General features: G+C 49.1%; 4 protein-coding genes across 4 annotated transcripts; 3 read left to right on the forward strand and 1 right to left on the reverse strand.

The window, feature by feature from the left end:
* Positions 1,703–5,017, forward strand: LOC8082198 (wall-associated receptor kinase 3). The gene is made up of 4 exons (XM_002455851.2): positions 1,703–2,112; positions 2,212–2,888; positions 3,420–3,554; positions 3,742–5,017. The coding sequence occupies exons 1-4, from the start codon at positions 1,760–1,762 to the stop codon at positions 4,938–4,940; spliced, it is 2,364 nt and encodes a 787-aa protein (XP_002455896.1). The 5' UTR covers positions 1,703–1,759; the 3' UTR covers positions 4,941–5,017.
* On the forward strand, positions 6,167–8,299 carry LOC8082199 (aspartyl protease family protein 2). Its single transcript, XM_002455852.2, has one exon. It carries the CDS (start codon positions 6,376–6,378, stop codon positions 7,930–7,932), a length of 1,557 nt encoding a protein of 518 aa, XP_002455897.2. The 5' UTR covers positions 6,167–6,375; the 3' UTR covers positions 7,933–8,299.
* On the forward strand, positions 14,436–17,201 carry LOC8082200 (SUN domain-containing protein 2). Its single transcript, XM_002455853.2, has 4 exons — positions 14,436–15,003; positions 15,164–16,473; positions 16,567–16,652; positions 16,729–17,201. The coding sequence occupies exons 1-4, from the start codon at positions 14,772–14,774 to the stop codon at positions 16,979–16,981; spliced, it is 1,881 nt and encodes a 626-aa protein (XP_002455898.1). The 5' UTR covers positions 14,436–14,771; the 3' UTR covers positions 16,982–17,201.
* Positions 17,290–20,126, reverse strand: LOC8082201. Its single transcript, XM_002458057.2, has 3 exons — positions 19,968–20,126; positions 19,637–19,836; positions 17,290–17,844 (listed from the first exon to the last, which is right to left on the reverse strand). The coding sequence occupies exons 2-3, from the start codon at positions 19,816–19,818 to the stop codon at positions 17,658–17,660; spliced, it is 369 nt and encodes a 122-aa protein (XP_002458102.1). The 5' UTR covers positions 19,819–19,836; positions 19,968–20,126; the 3' UTR covers positions 17,290–17,657.

The following is a 21,185-nucleotide window of genomic DNA, read 5'->3' on the forward strand; positions in this document are numbered from 1 at the left end:
GACCCGTGTGTGTTTCTGATAGAAAACGATGTAAAAGGCTTGTTGACCAAGAGTTGTAAAGTAAATGTGTTGTAATCTTATTTTTCACGATGTATGACTATGATAACAGCTGATATATGATAATGTGATGGCTCAATTTCTGAATTATCACCTTTGTGGAAAAATCTAGGTCGTTTCGTTAATATTTGGCTCGGTTCGTTAATATTCTCAATGAGCTGAGTTAGCATTTAAGTTCATGAAGTTAACGAGCTACCACGCAAGCCTAACGGTGCCAATAACATTGTGGGTACGTGACTCTTAGCTTATGTGTCTAGTCAATCTTAAGTCATCCAAAACATGTCAACATGTTTCTTAAGTAGTGCCAAAAAATAGAGAAGATTGGAGTATCACACTTACCGCTCAGAGTGTTTCTAGAAAAAGGATGACCAGTGAACATTCATGTATCGATTCCTTCTTCTTAAAATAAGTCAATGGTGCTGGGCCAACTCCGGGACTAGGGGAAGTAACATCAGTGGTCAGGGCCCTAAGAGCAAGGGCAGGAGCCCCCCGGTTAGCCATGACTAAGGAAGAAGGAGTGGGGGAGGTACAAGGGGACCAGATCCACCCAATCCGGCCATCATCGGCTTGCCGAAGGTGGCCATTGGAGTTGAGGAGCTTGTCGGCGCAGAGAGTAGGAGGCGATGGTGGAAGTCTAGGAGCCACGTGTTCAATTAGTCGAGGGAAGAAAACTGGCATGTAAGATGGGGTGTGTAACCAATGGCTTTGGTGGATAATTACCACCAAACTCCAATAGAAGGTACGAAAAAGGCTTTCGTGGAATACCTGTAAAGGAACTCCACCGAAACCATGAGCCAAATCAACCATTTTGGTGAATCCAAATTGAGTGTTTGAGTAAAGTTTTATAGAGTGGAGTTGTTTTTGATGGATCTGGAGCTAGCGGAGCTCAGCGAAATAAGCCCTTATGAGCATGAAAATAGATTTGGGATATTTTGTTTGGTTGGGCTCGATCAGCTGAACCAAGCTGAGGAATGAATTTGTTTGTGTGCATGCATGCCTAGCTGATCCAGCACCATCTACGAAGAGAAAAGAGATTAGGCCTTCGTTCCTTTGTCCATTGACGAGATTGCCAGTTAGAAGAGAGGAGGGGGACCGAGCCAGTGAGGGCGGCAGTGGGTGCGGTGTTTAGGCCCCAAAATATAAAGGGGATGACAGATATTGGGGGACTGCTGATAAAAAAAGTAAGTTATTTCTCTAATTATGATAGCTTTATGAGGACTAGGGCGGAATGCTGAGATGCTCTAAGCTGCAATAATTGAGAGTCGATGGAAAATGGAGATAGACAAGTACTCCTTTTATTTATAAAAAAATCAATTCTTAGAGTTGTTCTAAGTTAATTTTTTTAAAAAAAAATTGATCAATTTTCTAAAAAAATACTAAGATTTATGATATCAAATTAGTATTATGAAGTTTATTATAGAATATATTTTTATAAGATGTGCATTTTATTTTATTTATTTATTTTGCACGGGGAGGGAGTATAAGCTGCCATAATTGAATTCAGTGGCCATAGCAGGAAGCGTTCAAAGATGCTCCAGTCAGGAAGCGTTCAAAGATGCTCCAGTCCATACACAGGCTAGCGCGATCCCGATACTATTTATGGACGGATACGGACACCAGCTGGCAGCTGCGTGGTACTCTTTGATTAGCCTAGCCCTATCAAGTCAAGTGTACACAGGACCTTTTTTTTTCTCCGGCGACGATGCTCCCGCCGGCAGCGGCCCTGCTGCTGGTAATGGTATTGCCGCTCTCCTCCGGGGCATCGTCCCAGGCTGGAGGCGCAGCAGGATGGGGACGACCGCCGGCGAGCTGTCCAACCACCTGCGGCAACGTTAGCGTGCCGTACCCTTTCGGCATCCGCGACGGCTGCTCCCTCCCTTTCCCTGGCTTTAACCTCACCTGCGACCAAACGCGGCATCCGCCGAGGCTGCTTTTCGGCGACGGCGGCACCCTCCAGGTCGTGGAGATCTCGCTGGCCAACTCCACGGTCCGCGCCATAGACACCGCCGGTGCCGTGAACATCACCTACTACGACCTACGGGATCAGGGGCAGAGGTATTATTTATAGTTTTGCACACTGATTTTGTCTAAATTTCTACAATATTTATGCATCCACGAGACAAATACACCTCCTCTAACTATACCGCATGGCAGTGTGCCAGAGGGCAACGGCACCTGGAGCGGCCTTGGCTCCGGCAGCGGCGACACGTACGTCCTCTCCGAGGAGCACAACCAGTTCGTTGTCACCGGGTGCAACGTCCAGGGGATGCTGCTCGGGGACAGCGGCAACGTCATCATCGGCTGCTCCTCCTTCTGCTCCATCAAGGACATCTGGACAAACCCCGTGGTGAGCACAAGCGCCCCCGGCGGCGACGGAACGGTGGTCGCCTGCTCCGGCGTCGGCTGTTGCCAGACGCCCATCCCCATCGGCCGCCCTAAGTACACCGTCCAGCTCAAGTCCGTCGACCCCCTGCTCGAGTACAGCAGCAAGCTGCCCATGGCGGTGCGCGTCGCCGAGCGCGGCTGGTTTGACAGCGTCGCCGCCCAGATGCTGAACGAGTCAGCGGTGTTCGACCAGCTTCAGGCCGTTCCGGTTCCGGTGGTGCTGGAGTGGGTGGTGGCGTCCACCTCGATAGTAGCACTGATACCGTCGGCGAATATGGTGGATGCCGGCAACTGGTCCTGCCCCGCGAACGCCGCGAGGAGCGCGTGCAGAAGCAGCCACAGCACCTGTCACAACGTCACCGGCAACTACCGAGCCGGCTACGTGTGCCGGTGCCAGGATGGGTACAACGGCAACCCCTACCTTACCGGTGACGGCGAATGCCAAGGTATGTGTACACGGCACACAGTACTGTCACGTGTAGCAGTACTTACATGTTAATTGGCGAAGTTAGAATGGGTGTGTTTGGTTCATTTTCTATACAAGCTTGGCTAGCAAAATCAAGCCAGGCTAACCTAAGTCTGTCCCTAGCAAGTCAAGATACGTTTGTTTAGTTGTGTGCACTGTTGAGCCTGGTTAGGATGAGTTGTTGTTTGGTTGGTTGGTTTGATTTGGATATAATCACCTCTTTCTTGATCTGGTGAGTTTACCGTTGTTTTCTCCTTCACAGCTAAAACCTCGGCATAGGATGTAGCTAGAATAAATTAGAAAATAACTAGTCATGTCACATAGGATGTAAATACAGTAAAATTTTAATCAAACTTACTGTATTTTGTATTCTTTTTTTTAGAGATGCATTTGCACACCCTGTGCACAATGTACATTTGCCCCCTGCATGTTGATGTTGGACATGCCTGTTTGTTAATTTCCTAACATAGCGACATGCCTACTAATTTAATTTATTAATTTGCTTCAACAGATATCGACGAGTGCGCGCTTCCAGGGAAGTGTTTCGGCGTTTGTACAAACAGGGCTGGTGGATACGAGTGCCAGTGCCCACGCGGTGCTCGTGGCAACCCTTACATGGCAGATGGCTGTGTCAAAACTTCTCTTGGTGAGCAGAGAACTAGACGATTAGCTCTATATGATGTATTACTTTGTTTTATTTATTTATAGTATTGAATTGGATGAAGCCCTTAGTGATCGTTGCCACTGTTGTTTCCACACCAATGTCACGGTTCAAAGAGTAATAATATATTATGTCACTAGTCTCATTTGATAAAAAATGCTTACTTTCTCAGGGTTAAGTATTGGACTCGGAGTTGGCAGTGGAGCCGGTCTTTTGGTTCTGGCTCTTGGTTCGGCCTTTGTGGTTCGTGGGATTAAGAATCGGAGGGCAAGAATGCTGAAGCGGAAGTTTTTTAAACAAAACCGTGGACATTTGTTACAACAGTTGGTATCCCAAAACACAGACATCGCTGAGAGGATGATCATCCCCTTGGTAGAACTTGAGAAAGCCACAAACAATTTCGATGACGATCGCAAGCTTGGTGGAGGAGGGCATGGCACGGTGTACAAGGGGATCTTATCAGACCTGCACGTCGTCGCAATCAAAAAATCAAATATGGCAATCCAAAGAGAGATTGATGAGTTCATAAATGAGGTAGCTATTCTCTCACAAGTCAATCATAGGAACGTAGTGAGGCTTTTTGGGTGCTGCCTTGAGACCCAAGTGCCACTATTAGTATATGAATTCATTTCAAATGGGACACTTTATGATCATCTTCATGTCGAAGGACCAACACCATTGGGATGGGATCATAGACTGAGAATTGCAACGGAAACCGCCAGAGCTCTTGCCTACCTTCACATGGCTGTGTCATTCCCTATAGTTCATAGGGATATAAAGTCACATAATATTCTATTGGATGGCTCCCTAACAGCCAACGTGTCTGACTTTGGAGCTTCAAGGTGCATTCCACCTGATGAAACAGGGATTGCAACGGCCATCCAAGGAACACTGGGATATCTAGACCCTATGTACTACTACACAGGAAGACTCACTGAGAAGAGCGACGTTTACAGTTTTGGTGTTGTTTTGATAGAGTTGCTCACCAGAAAGAAACCATTTTCATATAGATCACCCGAGGATGATAGCTTAATTGCACAATTCACTTCCATGCTTACCTGTGGTAACTTGTCTTGTGTACTTGATCCTCAAGTAATGGAAGAGGGAGGCAACGAAATCAACGAAGTAGCTGCATTGGCAGCTATATGTGTGAAGCTGAAAGGAGAGGAGCGGCCAACCATGAGACAAGTGGAGTTGACCCTTGAAAGCATCCAAGAATCAATACAACAGAGAAGGCTACATAGTGTTGGTCCCAGCAACTCTAAGGAAAATGTGATATTTCCAATAGCTGAGGGTAGAAGCACAAAAGAGTCAAGTAGGCAGTATAGTCTTGAAGAAGAATTCTTGTTATCAGCACAGTATCCCCGTTGATAGCTTCTCGCAAGGTCCAATGTAAAAAAAAAATCATATGTTATATAGTACATAATTCAAAAGGTTTTTGTGATTCTTGTTATCTAGTTTTTTTTCTGTTTTGTTGATGATTACTCCCTGGTAAAAGAAGTCATTTTGGATAGCGACGCGATCTTCAAAGTATAATTCTGACATCTTATTTTATAAAAATATTTATTGAAAAGTGATATATATATATATATATTCATATGAAATTTATTCATATGATTTTCATATTTTGAAACTCAACAATCTAAAAATTATTTGTGATTTATATTTTTATAATATTTGATCCAAACCTTGTCCAAAATAACTTCTTTTATCAACGTGCATGTAGTACCTCTTTGGCTCTTCCAAACATTGATTGACTTTACCGTTTGTTGGTAAGGAAAAACGTCTACAACTATGATCCATATATACAAAGTTAGGAAAAGGTTGACACTGTGTTTGCTTCGTCGGTTTATAAACTATGCTCGCGCCTCGCAGTTTATAAACAAATCCGAGTGAAAGACCAAATGCCCAACTCTGGTTTTGCGGCTTCTGTGGGCCTGTAGCTATGCCCACCAGCTCCCCCCAAGCATCCGCTGCCGGCCTAGCCCAGCCCACAAGGTAAGATTGCAAGATGCTTGCAGATCTCCCTTGTTTTTTTTAAAAAGTTTAATTAATGTATGCACAGTTGCGCACTGTTTTTTTTGGTGACTCACAGTTGCACACTGCTGTATTGCTCATATAACGCTTCGACTCTTCCCGTGCCTTGCAGAATATAAAGCTCACGAAAATTTTTGGGCGTGGCTATTACAGTATTTTTATTTTTATTCGATAATTATTATCTAATCATTAATAATTAAGCTCAAAAAATCATTTACTAAACTATAGAAAAACTATATAATTAATTATTTTTTAATATATATTTAATACTCTATGCATATATCAAAAATTTGATGTGATAAAAATCTTGAAAATTTTTGGCACGAGTCTGCCGCGGACGGGTCCAGATGAGAAAACGTCAAAACGATCTGCAGAAGAAGATTATCCGGGAATTTATTCAGAAAAAAAAAAAGATGATTCAACTGAATCACACCCTGACAGTGCTGAGATTGAAGCGGCGATGCACCGACACGAGTCACGGCACGCCAACTAACGTGTCTACACCAGCGGGTCGTATCCAAAGCCAGCGTCCACCCGCGGACCCGCCCCTCCTCCTGGTGGTGGTTTGCGCGGCGCCGAAACATTTATTCCGCGTCGCCTCGAGGCACGCGGCACGGCACCGAGACATCCTCCGGAGATGCACCTCATCAATCACTGCTGCCCCTACCCAGGCTCACCGTCTCCTCTCCTGGCGCATTCATTAATCCCCCGTCCTCCCTAATCTAATGACAACCGCCTAGCTTGCCCGCTCCGGCGCTCCCCTTCATATATGCCACCAACTCGCTCTGCCAGTACACTCCACTGGACCTCAAGCAAGCGACCCGACCACAGGCGCTTGCTAGCCATGGCGACCCTCGCCGCGCTGCTCCTCCTTGTCGCCGCTTCCAATGCCGCCGCGCTGAGCGCCAAGGCCGTGGAGTACCACAGCTTCGTAGCCACCCCGCTCTCGCCCCACGCGTACACCGCTGCTCCGTCCGCCGACGCGGACGAGGATCTCTTCGGCGGCAGCCTTGCCGTCGCAGACGAGGGCGCCGCAGCCGCGTCGGCCGTGCACTTCCGCGTGGTCCACCGTGACGCCTTCGCGGCGAACGCCACCGCGGCCGAGCTGCTCAGGCACCGCCTGCAGCGGGACAAGCGTAGGGCGGCGCGGATCTCGAAGGCGGCGGCCGGCGGTGGCGCCGGCGCGGCGAACGGCACAAGGAGCCGCGGCGGGGCCGTGGCCGCGCCAGTGGTTTCGGGGCTCGCGCAGGGGAGCGGGGAGTACTTCACCAAGATCGGCGTGGGCACGCCGTCAACGCCGGCGCTCATGGTGCTGGACACCGGCAGCGACGTGGTGTGGCTGCAGTGCGCGCCGTGCCGGCGGTGCTACGACCAGTCGGGTCCGGTGTTCGACCCGCGGCGCTCCAGCTCGTACGGCGCCGTCGACTGCGCCGCGCCGCTGTGCCGCAGGCTGGACTCGGGCGGCTGCGATCTCCGCCGCAGGGCGTGCCTGTACCAGGTGGCCTACGGCGACGGCTCCGTGACGGCGGGCGACTTCGCCACCGAGACGCTCACCTTCGCGGGCGGCGCACGCGTGGCGCGCGTCGCGCTCGGGTGCGGCCACGACAACGAAGGCCTGTTCGTGGCCGCGGCCGGGCTGCTGGGCCTGGGACGCGGCAGCCTGTCGTTCCCGACCCAGATCTCCCGCCGCTACGGCAAGAGCTTCTCCTACTGCCTCGTCGACCGCACCTCCTCGTCGTCGTCCGGCGCCGCGTCGCGCTCCCGGTCCTCCACCGTCACCTTCGGCCCGCCCTCCGCGTCGGCGGCGTCCTTCACCCCGATGGTCCGCAACCCGCGCATGGAGACGTTCTACTACGTGCAGCTCGTGGGCATCAGCGTGGGCGGCGCGCGCGTCCCGGGCGTGGCCGAGTCCGACCTCCGCCTGGACCCGTCCACTGGCCGCGGCGGCGTCATCGTGGACTCGGGCACCTCCGTGACCCGGCTCGCCCGCCCGTCCTACTCGGCGCTCCGCGACGCGTTCCGCGCCGCGGCGGCGGGGCTCCGCCTCTCCCCCGGCGGGTTCTCCCTGTTCGACACGTGCTACGACCTGGGCGGGCGCAAGGTGGTGAAGGTGCCCACCGTGTCGATGCACTTCGCGGGCGGCGCCGAGGCGGCGCTGCCACCGGAGAACTACCTCATCCCTGTGGACTCCAGGGGCACCTTCTGCTTCGCGTTCGCTGGCACCGACGGCGGGGTGTCCATCATCGGCAACATCCAGCAGCAGGGGTTCCGCGTGGTGTTCGACGGCGACGGCCAGCGCGTCGGGTTCGCGCCCAAGGGCTGCTGACTGCTGCGCACCACCCTGCCTGAACCGCTGTCGGAGAGAGAGGGAGGGAGCAGCGCGGTTAATTAATTAGCGAGTGATTAGCGGGTAAAAAAGTGAGCCAGCCGCCTTGTTAGTCATAATTAATGGAGGCGGTGACTGGTGGGTTAGCTTTGCTTGGTGGGCGGCCTTGGATGCTGTAAAGAAAAGGGCAGTCTCTGGGCAGTGGCTCAGAGTTTGTCTTTGTGACAGTAGCTTTGATGCGCGAGGAGGATATCAGGATGGTCGATGAAGGCTGTAAAAGGCGCTGTCAAAGTGTTTGGCTTAAGTAAAAAAAAGTGGTGCTAAATGTAATGTACTGGTTGGTGGCTGCTGTTAAAGTGCTGAGTTAGAAATGTTGGCTTTGTGCTGGCCACGCCCATGCTGCGTGGTTAAAAACCAAGCTTAAATAAACCTCACTCGCAGGCGAGTTGGCGCTATGCGTAGATGCACCGCTCGTCACTTGGACGTTTTCTAACGGTCCAGTGAGGTGAAGATATTTCCCTTCGCCAGTGCAGCAGGCCTGGACTGCAGATGTGGCCCCCGCCGCCTTCTTCCCGTTCTCATCTCTCTCGTGGACCGGCGTCATGGCTTGCGTGACGAAGTGGGGTCCTGTTGCTCGAAACCCGGATACGTTGCTCCCACCCGTGGAGTCCCCGTGCCCGTGCCGACGAACGTTGCGGGTGGGGTTGAGGAACGTTGGTGCGCCTCGGAGGCCGTGCCGCTGAGGCTACGCTTGTCATCCTGCCACCTACCCCGATATAATTTGTTGCCATATCTAGGCCCAGCATATGCGTAAACACGCCGCGGATTAGCAGCCTAGCAGGTGGTGTGGTATGGCACACAAGATCTGGCTGGGTGCCAGCCCGCCCAATTCGAAGACATGGACGGATCAGCAGCACCAGTAAAATTTCGTTAGCGGGTTGCCAAATCAGTGGTCATGGCTACGAGCAGCGGACAGCAAGGCCGCTTTCGCTCGCCGGTTTCGGCAACGAGACCCGCCCGCTTTCGCGCGCCCTGTCTGTGTCTGTTTCCGTCCCCGCGGTGGCCGGGTGGGGACGTCACGCGCTGCCATGCCGCTCCGGCGCAACCGCAACCGCCTGAGGCTACGGCGTGCCGGTGCGGGCACTGCTTGCATCGCCCGCGCCAAGATGGGCGCCATGGCGGACGTGCTTTTTCCACATGCCGCTCAAGGGCCTCCCCAGCTCCATCCACTGTCCGGACCGCACCGGCGATCCACTGTCCGGCCATCCACTCTACTAGGGCCTTGTTCAGTTCGCAAAAACCGGTGAAAAACAGCACTGTAGCACTTTCGTTTTTATTTGATAAACATTGTCCAATTATAGAGTAACTAGGCTTAAAAGATTCATCTCGCGATTTACAGATGAACTGTATAATTTTTGTTTTCATGTATATTTAATGCTCTATACATGTGCCGCAAGATTCGATGTGACGGGGAATCTTGAAAAATTTTGCTAACTAAACAAGGCCTAGTACTACACGAGCGATCCACTGTCCGGACCGCACCGGCCGCATTGATTGATTGGGTGTTTGAATGCACAATATACTACTACAGTATACGTACAGTACACAACAAGTGTACAGTACTCCCGGTGGCGCCGTGGGGGCGTGGCGGTGATAAAAGTAAAGAGGTCCGCGCGCCGCGCCGCGCCGCGTAGTGGCATCTCGCATGCACACACGCACATGATGAGCCACATGATGACACGCAGGCGTAGCCAATGACCGGTAGCGATAGCAAATGCACTACTGTCCTACGGAGGATTTCATTACTCTACGTGAGAATACTCACTCACAATGCAGACTCTATCATAAAGTCTAAAGTTATTTATTACCTCAAACAATGTGGACTTGGAGTCTAAATAAGACTTGAAGTCTTATTTTTTCTACCTCTTTCTTCAATAAATATGCTGCCACATCAGCAAAATACCATAAATAATATGTAATTAAGTGTCTTCGACTCTATGATAAAGTCTTGCATCGTGAGTGCCTTAAATGCACTAGCAACATGAACGTTTATTTTACCTTTGATTTGATCATTGGGGGCGTTTAGCCAGACGGCCTGGGGGTCAAAGTTTCTTGCCTGGCGCGTGGTGGTGTCGTCCGGTCGTCCCGACCTGTCCACGACACGGCGGCCATGCAGGGCGCCGTATACAGTACGTGTACGTGGCGGGGCGTCGTCTGTATCTGATTTGACGGATGTCGCGCGGGAGTCAACTAATAGCGCCAAGGTTTTAGGCCTGTTTAGATCGGAGATGAAAATTTTTTGGATGTCATATCGGATGTGTCGTAAGGATGTCGGGAGGGGGTTTTAGAAACTAATAAAAAAACAAATTACATAGTTCATCAAAAAACTACAAGACAAATCTATTAAGCATAATTAATCTATCATTAGCACATGTGAGTTACTGTAGCACTTAAAGCTAATCATGGAGTAACTAGATTTAAAAGATTCGTCTCACGTTTTTCAATCAAACTATGGAATTAGTTTATTTTTTTATATATATTTAATGTTCTATCTAAAGATTTGATTGGATGGACGAAAAAAAATTTGGGTGTCACATGGTTCGGCCGGCGGCCAACGCCGCGCGGTGCTGCCGCGTGTGAACGCCGCGACGGATCGGAAGGCGTCGAGCACGCGGTCGAGAGCACGAGCACGAGCATGGGTGGGGTCCGGGAATCGTTTCTCAGCCGTAGGTACCACGCAAGTTAAGGCTTTGTTTAGTTCTATTTTTTTAAATGCACACGGTAATATTTTTATTTATATTTGATAAATATTATTTAATTATAAATTAGTTAGATTTAAAAGTTATATAATTAATTATTTTTTTTATTTATATTTAATATTTCAAGCATGTGTCTGAAAATGTAAAAAGATTTATAAAATTTTTTAAAACTAAATAAGGCTTAAGGCGAAAACAAACCTCGCTGCTTTGTTGCTAGTAATGAGATGATGAAGAGGAATAATAGGGAGCGCGCTGTGGTGCGATGCAAGTGCGAACTTGAGAGCGAGTTTTTCACGCTTGGGCCTGCTCTTGTTGCGAGCATCATGTCATCGCGGCACGGGGGCCCGTACGAATGTATACCATGACCTTTGTTATAGTTGTATGGCTTTGTCCGACTGTCCTCCGTCTCAACGTGGGAGCTCACCAACTAACGTATTGATCGATATCTTGTTTGTTCGAATCCGTTAGCCAATTAATATTATTTTTCTTTCACAATAAATTAACGAATAATAATTTTAGATGTGATTTTTTAGATAAATAAACTAACTATAAATTCTAGAAAAAAAAAGTTTCTATTAGACACGTACTACTAGGAGTAGTGTAGGTAGCGGACTAGCGGTAGACGGATGGATGGACTACGCAGACTCTATCATAGAGTCTAAAGTTATTTATTACCTCGAACAATGTGGACTTAGAGTCTAAATAAGACTTGGAGTCTTATTTTTTCTACCTCTTTCTTCAATAAATATGCTGCCACGTCAGTAAAATATCATAAATAATATGTAATTAACTATCTTAGACTCTATAATAGAGTCTTGTATTGTTAGGCCAGTCTCAATGGGTCATTTCAATGCACTGTTTCCAAAACAAATCGGCTGACAGAGCATCAATGAAACGAACAATGGAACAACGTCCACAATGCATGAGTTTCACCTTAATGTTTTTCCTAGGCTAGACAAATCATTTAATTACTGCAAAATGATTGGATCACATGCAAGATGATGAAACGATTTAGTCCTCAGTGGGGATTTCATCCTGTTTCACCGCGTGGGAAATAACGCCAGCGGAGTTTCACCATGGTGAAACTACTTCCTTCTCTCTCCTCTTCGTTTCATGAAAAAAGTGCAGTTTTGCTGACATGGCGCTCTAATAAATGTGCATGACATCTTGGTGAAACCTCCACTGAAACTGACCTAAGTGCCCTTAGAGCACTCACAATGCAAGACTCTATCACAGAGTCCAAGACACTTAATTACATATTATTTATAGTATTTTGCTGATGTGGCAGCATATTTGTTGATGAAAGATGTAGAAAAAATAAAACCCAAATCTTATTTAGACTTCAAGTCTAAATTGTTCGATGTAATAAATAATTATACACTCTATATTAGAGTCTGCATTGTGAGTGCCTAACCCGCCAACAGCCGACCCCTCCGGCCGGAATGTCCACTTGTCCGTGATTGCCTTGCTCAACTCAAGGCGCACATGGCCGTGGCCGTGGACACAGATCGTCGTTGCCGGAGTCCGCGGGCATGGCCACGATACATGAGTATAGTCGAGGGCCTGTTGTGATGTACGTACGTACTAGTAGAAAATTTATAAAATTTTTACCAAAAAAAGAAGAAGAATTCAATTTCATTTCACATGAAACAGGAGGTTTTAAGAAAGGTCTGCGTTCCAATTCGGACCTGAGAAATCCACTTCCTGCTGCCTGCCTGCCTGCTCGGAAATGTCTTTTGATTATATATGATTAAATATTAAGGGGCAGCATTACCGTATGGTTAATACAGAGCAACGACATGGGTTTGTCACGAGCGAAGGCCGAGCGGTCGTGGGTAGTGCGTGATGCACTCAGAGCTACAGGCAGTCGTGTCTACTTGGCGCAGCAGCGTTCCGAGATTGGTCCCAAAATCCAAAAATGTTTTGGCCTTGTTAAGTTCACCTGAAAACCAAAATCTTTTCAAGATTTCCTGTCACATCGAATCTTACGCCACATACATGGAGTATTAAATATAGACGAAAATAAAAACTAATTGTATAATTTACATATAAATCACGAGATGAATCTTTTAAGCCTAATTACTCTATGATTGAATAATGTTTGTCAAATAAAAATAAAAGTGCTACAGTTTTGAAAACTTTTCAGTTTTCGGAACTAAACAAGGCCTTTCACAAGACGTGGATCGATTTGTGCATGAGCAGCTGACAACTGACGGGATTTGTCGCGTACGTTACGTACGGAACTCATACAGTAGTGGGACTGCATACACACAGGTTCACTCGCAGTGCGATGTTTCACACCCAAAGTGTGAATACAGCTGCCAGAGTGCCATGAGCTACTTAGGTCCGGTTTAGTTTTAAAAAATTTTAAGATTTTCTATCATATCAAATGTTATGACATATTACATAAAACATTAAATATAAATAAAAAACAATTAATTATGTAGTTTGAGTAATTTGTAAAATAAATTTTTTGAGTCTAGTAGTGCCAAACGTATGAATACTATACGTACTGTAAATCTCTCTGTTGTGTTGTGGACTCTTTAGTAACAGGGAGCTTCGGTGCTCCATGAGTCGACAAGCTTCCTGCCCTCGTGCCACGTCGGGCGTACGTACGTGCCAGTGCCAACCCAAGGATGTACAGGGTGCTTTGTAAAGTTCACGAAACGTAGGTAATATCGCCGTGCGAGCTTTTAGGCTTTGTTTAGTTTGTAAAAATTTTAAAAATTTCTCATCACATCGAATCTTTTGACATATGAAGTATTTAATATAAACAAAAATAAAAATTAATTACACAGTTTCTTTTGACATATAGAGTATTTTAATATAAACAAAAATAAAAAATAATTACACAGTTTAATTATAATTTGCGAGACGAATATTTTAAGTCTAATTAGTTTATTATTGGACAACAATTATCAAATATAAGCGAAAGTGTTACCATATCTCTAACCAAAAAAATTTGCTAACTTATATACGGGCTAATAAAGACAAGGCCTTATTATACTGGCCAATAAAGGTCATCCATGGTGTTCATACGTGTCCACAAATCTCCGGCTCTCTCTCTTGATTTGCCGAGGCAGGCATCTTCATGCTCCTCTTCTTTTCTCTTTTCTTCTTTCGGGCGGCCGGCAGCCTTTTGCTTTCCAAGCTACTACCTATCTTTTTTCCAACTTCTTTAACTGTATGTTTGGTCTTCCATTGGCAACGTAGTAGAGTGCACACACACCATTGTAACGAAGCCAGATCCATCCATCAAAGGTCAAAGCCTACACCAACTTTTCCATTGGCACATAAGCAGGCCGTTAACCGGCTATCATTGTCCGCCCGAATCAGCCCAGTCTGCCAGCACCAGAAACCGCTCGTACGTTCTGGCCCAACGACCAGATGGCCCGGTTCAACTCCACTTTGTTGCTGCATCTAAGCCCGCTACGTGCGCAGCCGGCATTCCACAGGTCTCTTGGGGCCTTGGCTGGTTCGTCCGGTGCATCTCACGGCCCACCGGACCGGCCCGGCGCGCCAAGTGGAACCAAGCCGTCGCATCGCGCTCGCGCCACTCCACTCGATCCGTGGCGGCTCGACCGCCGCCTCCGGCCTGCCACTCCCACTCCACTCCGCCCCAACACCGCGGGGGGGTGGGCGTGGCGCGGCGCGCGCGCGGCTCGGCGCACAAGCGCGCATGCCTGCTGTCGACATGTCCTCCGCCGAACTTGGCGCTCCGTCACTTGCTTCCTCCTCCTCCCTCGTCTCTCTCAACCCGGCGCGGGCGCGTCCCCCGTTTCCCCTCTCGTCTCCCACCGCTGCGCGCGCGCGCGAGACTCTGCTGCTGCTGCGGCACCTCGATCAAACCGGGCATTTTTTCCATTCCTGTGGCTTTGGGCTTGCGCATTTGGCTGGGATTTATTTCACGCGGGGGATCCATCACTGCTCGCCGGTGTTCCCGTCCGTGTGCGTCTGGGGCTGGGGCGCACGTACGGCCGGCGTCCTCCTCCTCCTCCTGGCGCGACGCCGACGCGATTGGCTTTGGGCCTTTGGTAGGCACTCTCGATCGCGCGCCGGAAATAGGCAGGCGGTGCATGCATGAGCAGGAAGAGGAGAGAAGGAGGCGGCGGCGGAAGAGGCGCTGGGACGGGGACGGGGGACCATCACGGCGGCGGCAGCGGCAAGGGGTCGGGGGCCGGCGCCGATGCCGTGTCCATGGACGGCGGCCTCCGCGAGGTGTCTGTCTCCGTCGTCTTCTCCGTTTGGTGCATCCTCTTCCTCCTCCGATCCCAGTTCCTCCACAGCCAGACCGACGACGACCCTTCGTCAGGTTTCATTTTCGCTCATCTACGCATTCTACATTTCTACCGTCAATGTCCGTCCATGTTGATCTTGATCCATCCAGCATCGCTCGCGAAACTAAAAGCTAAAACTTGTGATTTTGCAAATGCTCGTGAATCCATGGATCTGGGTGGATGGCCATCCCGCAGAGTTCTACGAGGACCACCACGGCAGGCGCGACAGCTACTGCAAGGTGAGGCCGTTGGAGGCCTACGTGCTGCCCTACCATAACGACTCCTCCACGACGACGTGCCAGTCCTCCTACTCGCAGCCGCAGCCGCCGCAAGAATCGCCGTCGGCGTCCGCGCCCGCGCCCCCAGAGCTGCCGCCGCAGTACAATGCCACCACCGGCGGCGGCAACAACGCGTCGTCGCCCGAGGCGGCGGCCTTCGTGGGCCTCGACGAGTTCCGCAGCCGCATCATGCAGGGCAAGGCGGAGAACGACACCGGCCGGCCCCGGCCCACGGACGGCGGCGCCGCGCACCGCCTGGAGCCCAACGGCGCCGAGTACAACTACGCCGCGGCGTCCAAGGGCGCCAAGGTGCTGGCGCACAACAAGGAGGCCAAGGGCGCCGGCAACATCCTCGGCGGCGACAAGGACAAGTACCTGCGCAACCCGTGCTCCGCCGACGACAAGTTCGTGGTCGTCGAGCTCTCGGAGGAGACGCTCGTCGACACCGTCGCGCTGGCCAACCTGGAGCACTACTCCTCCAACTTCAGGGACTTCGAGGTGTACGGCAGCATGAGCTACCCGACGGAGGCGTGGGAGCTGCTGGGACGGTTCACCGCCGAGAACGCCAAGCACGCGCAGCGATTCGTGCTGCCGGAGCCCAGGTGGACGCGCTACCTCCGCCTGCGCCTCGTCAGCCACTACGGCTCCGGATTCTACTGCATCCTCAGTTACCTCGAGGTCTACGGCGTCGACGCCGTTGAGCGGATGCTGCAGGACTTCATCGCTGGCAATGGCGCCGGCGCCGGCGCCGAGGCCGACGCATCCAGGGACCGTGCCTCCATCGACTTGGCCAGCCGGGACGTCGACAGCAACGACACCACCGCTCAGCAGGCGCGCCAGGTTCACGCTAAGCTGGATGGCAACGGCGGCGCTGGGACTGGGAGGAACGACAGCAGCAGCGCCGGCGACGCGAAGAACAACGGCTCCAGGAGCGGCGACGCGAAGCTGCCGCCGCCGCTGGGAAAGGAGGCGAAGCCCCCGCAGGTAGCGGCGGCGCCGGGGTCGTCGACGGGGCGGATCCACAGCGACGGCGTGCTAAAGATCCTGATGCAGAAGATGCGGTCGCTGGAGCTGAGCCTGTCGACGCTGGAGGAGTACACGAGGGAGGTGAACCAGCGGTACGGCGCCAAGGTGCCGGACCTGCAGAACGGGCTCTCGCAGACGGCCGTGGCGCTGGAGAAGATGAAGGCCGACGTGCACGTCCTCGTCGACTGGAAGGACAGCGTGGTAGGTTTCATATGCCGCAGAACAGGCTCTGAATCCAACGAGTCTATTTGACTGCTAGCTAGTGACGACTGAGAGGGAATACCATTTGTTCAGGCCAAGGACGTGGACGAGCTCAAGGCCTGGAAGTCGACCGTCTCCGGCAAGCTGGACGACCTGATCAAGGAGAACCAGGAGATGAGGCAAGTGCCATTTCCCCACGGCGGCGGCGGCCATTACTGGATCTGTTCGTTCTTGAATTTGCTGTTGGATGTGCAGGTGGAGCGTCGAGGAGATGCGGGGCGTGCAGGAGACGCTGCAGAACAAGGAGCTGGCGGTGCTGTCCATCAGCCTCTTCTTCGCGTGCCTGGCGCTCTTCAAGCTGGCGTGCGACCGCCTGCTCTGCCTCTTCGCCGGCAAGGGCAGCAGGGAGGAAGCCGACGCGGAGGAGCACACGAGGAGCAGCAGGGCGTGGATGCTCGTGCTCGCCAGCAGCAGCTTCACCACCCTCATCGTCCTGCTCTACAACTGAAACTTTCTAGACTTTCTACGTTCTTTGGTCATGTTGTCCGCGACTCCGCGTAGCTCATTAACGCCGCTAATTCTCTTCACTCAAAGTAGATGGGCCACTGGGTAGCGTATGTATTTCGGAATAAAGCAGGAACTCAAAAAACACAGGTTCCTTGTTTATTTTAAAACAACCACCTATATATGTGTTCAAAACTATAATAATACTCTGAAAGCAGCCCAAAGACAGTATTATTTCAACAATTTCTTACTGTACCGCCAGTAAGCGATATAGGTTAGTTGCGAAGACAAGCTAACAAGGTCGACAGAATCTATCATTCTGATTCTTTCATCAGTTCATACTCACAATTGATTGTTCTGTTCACCCAAACAATTCATATATGGAGAACAAGGAATTTATTTTGAGGGCAGAAAGAAAGACACAAATCAGTCCGCGCACAGGGGAAAAGGGGACTGTGGCAGATGCAACCAACAAAGAATTACATGCACCAAAATCAACAATTGAGCGAGCAAATTATTGAGGCAGTGTTGCAATGATGTGCCCGTCTTTGCTGGCATTCAGCACTACATAAACTCTTACAAGAAACAAAATTGTGAAGGAAGGCAGGTATCATCGTCGATTCGACAAGCATCAGCTAAAAGTATCGATTATGAAGCAGGTCTTAACCAGTGGAAATCATCTAGACCTTATAGCCGGTTAAGGTGAAACCTCTGCCAACAATCTCTCCTACGCAGAACCATGCATAAAGCTCAACTCCAAATAAAGTCGCAATCCCAAGGTCCTCAACCTTGAGGTCTTTCCTGTTCTTCCATACCTGCTTGACACTATCAAGCTCCTTCCAGAATGCCTCATAGCGACCTGGTAGGCTGAACAAACACAGCAATGGTTAGAAACAATGAAAAGTAAACTCCTGAATGGCACAAGTATATTGCGTCTAATTGCTGTTCCTAATGCATTTAGACAAACAATGATGTATAAATTGCAGCTCCTTGATACTTAAAAATTTTTGCCAAGCCATTTCTATTTAGTATGGTCAACTTCAAAATACCTCCAAGCTACTCCCTATGTTCCAAATTGGAAGTCGTTTTAGCTTTTTTAGGTACATAGATTTTGCTATGCATCTAGATATACACTATGTCCAGATACATAGTTAAAACTATTCTATGGATCTAGAAAAGCCAAATCCACTTACAATTTGGAACATAGGGGGTATTAATTAGCGCCAGGACACAGGAAATATTTTCGCCTTATGTTAATAAACACTTCCATCCTTGCTACTTGGAAGTATCACATTGACTTGGAACATTCGAAGAGAAACTACAGGCCTCCAAAGACCGCGCTTACCATTGTACTAAAATGTTTTTTTAGCATTGTTTAATGACATGCTCAGCTAACTAGCTAATACAAAGGAAATACAAGATCATGATGACAGGGTCAAGTGCCCATCAAGTCATCCTATCACATATGCAAATTATTTAGATATATGAGTAAAGAGGAAAGTAAAATCCAGATACACATACACTTGCACGCAGCAAATCTTACACACACTGATCAAAGCAATTTTTGTCAACATTTGATGCTGAAGATGTTATTCATAGACTTTTATAAACCAGATATATACTTATGCACAGCATTTTCCTCTGTCAATCAACCCACATCCAAAATAAACAAAGAATGCAATCACATTTAACAATAACCAATGAAGTTATCAGTGTTTATATGCAAAGCTGAATCTACTATTTCATACATGCATGGTTTTCAGCCACTGTGATATTATTTATTTATTATTCATTTCTAGAACCATACAGCAAAATCTTCTTGCAGTAGTGCCATGACACATCAACACCACAAGAGACTCCAAACCAGGGTGTTAATTGATTAAACTGTCATGGTTTCCACTAACAGCCATGCATTGTTCTCTACGCATCTATCTATGTCTCGACATAAGATGGATCTCAGCAAATTGCAGAAAAATAAACAAGGAATACATAGTTACAAACATGGATAATCGAGCATGCAAGCATTGTTGTATAGGTTTAGTTTGTATGAAACTAAAAAATTGTGTTTAATCCAGCAAAACAAATTTAAGTTCGGGAACTGGCAGGTATAGTATTGAAAGAGTAGATGAAACATTCCATTGCATAAAGGTATGCAATCATGATATAAGGAACAAAAACATTACAAATAGATGGGAGATTTATCACATTTCCTATTGATACAAACCACGTGACGAAATACATATTAAGTGTTAAGTCATAAGCAATGAAGCCACGAAGAACCATGTTAGCCAAGAGGGTAATCCAAGGACTGCCCTCGAAAGTGAAGACTGAAGAGCATAAATATGCTGTGCTACCTACAAATGCTCAGGTACACCACCAAAAAACAACCACATTATCCTCAGCTGATACTTGCCATAAGCAAGTCATATCATACATCCATACTATGTTCAGGTTTAACAAAGGTGACTGCAATAGTAGCCAATTACAGGACCAAAACATTAACACAACACTATACCCATCGAACAAGCGATCTGAACAAACCCCGTTAGACCGTTACTGTTAACTGCGTGCACGAACAGATCGTGCAGCACTTCAGGCAAGAGAACCCAATTGGCTAATCGCAACGAGACGCAACAGCAAAAGAGGCAGGCGGTTTCACCTTGCGAGGCGGGTGTAGAAGAGCTGCTTGGAGAGCTCCTGGCACTTCTCGACGGTAGGGGGCTGAACGACGTACTGCTTGTTCTTCTCCATGACCTCCTTGTAGTAGGCGCCGCCGTGCTTCGAGGCGAACTCCGCCGCACGCGCCGCCTGCGCGCGCAGCTGGGCCAGCTTCGCCGCCATCGCCGCCGGTCCTAAACCCTACGACACCCCGCACAGGAAGGGTAAAACCGAGTCAAACCGAAAGGAACCAGATCTGGACGCACGGGGTGGGGAAGCTACGGATCTGACGAGAAGAGGTCAGAGTCTAGGGTGGAGGATCGGAAACTCACCTTGGTGAAGCGAAGGGGAGAGGTGCGGGCGGCCGGGCGCGAGGTGAGATCGAGAAGGGCGAGAACGGCGGGCGAGATGGGGAGGGGAAAACGGTGGGGGAGGGTGGGTGCGTCTGGGTTGGTCGAGACCTTGATGGTCGAGGGTAGTATCGTCACTTCTGGTAGTTTTGGTTCAGAGATTAGGGATCTGTTTCTCGAGTGTTGCAGCTTGCAAATCTAGAGGTTACTGTTGCAAACCAACAAGCCTAATTTTAGAGTAACTCCAACGGTTTTGTAATTAAGTTAGACATTTTTGTTTTTTAGAAAATAGTTCAAAAGTTACTATCCAACGATTTGGCAATTAGTTTTGGCGAATTTGCAATTTGACAAACGGAGGGTCAAACAGTGCATATATGCAAAAGTTCGCGAGGCTTGGCATTGGTGTTTTTGTGTGACAGAGAGACCTCTCCTGCAAGCACCTACTCCTTCTCCCATACACCGCCATCAGAGTTCCCGCGCGATTGCTCCGTGGTGTCGCCGTCACCCACCATTTAGTGGTCGGCTGGATGCAATCGCCGGCGATCAGAGACTCTTCGTTGACGTCTTCGAGACCAGCAATATCGCGCGGATGGCGGCGACAGAGAATAGCCGTGACCTGGCGAAGAAGGAAAAGAAAAACCGCGCGAACTGACGGCGACGCGCGAGGGAAAAAAGTGCGGGCAACAAATGGGTCCATAATTCTATTTTTTGAAAAAAAAAATACAGGGAACGGTTGGAGATGGAGTCTTTTTATAGCTTTGTCATATTCATTTATGAGTTGGCAAACTCCATGTTTTGCCAAACAAAAAAAATGCAAAACAACATTGGTCAAACAAAATCACTCTTCCTCCCAAGGATCATTGAATCCAACATATGTTTCATCTCAAAATCTTGTTAGCACAAAAATCACATAGGGGTTGGCGTGTAGCAAAATCACATGGTAGACACCCTTGTCGCCCCCACGTGTTAATCATGCTAAATCTATCCTATCACCAATTTCCTCGTCTCAACTCTCCTACTAGTTCTTATTCCCTCCCCACCCAAGAAAAGAGATAAGAAGAAGAGAAATAAGAAATCCCCCATCACCTTACTAAATATGGCTAGAGCATTGGCAGAGAAGGACATCGTTGAGCAGCTCCACGATATTGCTTGTTGGAGTTGGGGCAAGGAGCTTCCTTAGCTTCTTCTTTCTCCCAGTAG

The sequence above is a fragment of the Sorghum bicolor genome, chromosome 3 (assembly GCF_000003195.3).
Source record: "Sorghum bicolor cultivar BTx623 chromosome 3, Sorghum_bicolor_NCBIv3, whole genome shotgun sequence".
In the NCBI taxonomy this organism is placed as follows: Eukaryota; Viridiplantae; Streptophyta; class Magnoliopsida; order Poales; family Poaceae; genus Sorghum; species Sorghum bicolor.

Coding starts and splice junctions, on each gene's coding strand:
- LOC8082199 (XM_002455852.2), top strand. CDS start 6,376: ATGCCACCAACTCGCTCTGCCAGTACACTCCACTGGACCTCAAGCAAG.
- LOC8082198 (XM_002455851.2), top strand. CDS start 1,760: ATGCTCCCGCCGGCAGCGGCCCTGCTGCTGGTAATGGTATTGCCGCTC. Junction 2,113..2,211: donor CTACGGGATCAGGGGCAGAG/GTATTATTTATA, acceptor ACCGCATGGCAG/TGTGCCAGAGGGCAACGGCA. Junction 2,889..3,419: donor CGGTGACGGCGAATGCCAAG/GTATGTGTACAC, acceptor TTGCTTCAACAG/ATATCGACGAGTGCGCGCTT.
- LOC8082200 (XM_002455853.2), top strand. CDS start 14,772: ATGAGCAGGAAGAGGAGAGAAGGAGGCGGCGGCGGAAGAGGCGCTGGG. Junction 15,004..15,163: donor CGACGACGACCCTTCGTCAG/GTTTCATTTTCG, acceptor GCCATCCCGCAG/AGTTCTACGAGGACCACCAC. Junction 16,474..16,566: donor TCGACTGGAAGGACAGCGTG/GTAGGTTTCATA, acceptor CCATTTGTTCAG/GCCAAGGACGTGGACGAGCT.
- LOC8082201 (XM_002458057.2), bottom strand. CDS start 19,818: ATGGCGGCGAAGCTGGCCCAGCTGCGCGCGCAGGCGGCGCGTGCGGCG. Junction 17,845..19,636: donor TTCTACACCCGCCTCGCAAG/GTGAAACCGCCT, acceptor GTGTTTGTTCAG/CCTACCAGGTCGCTATGAGG.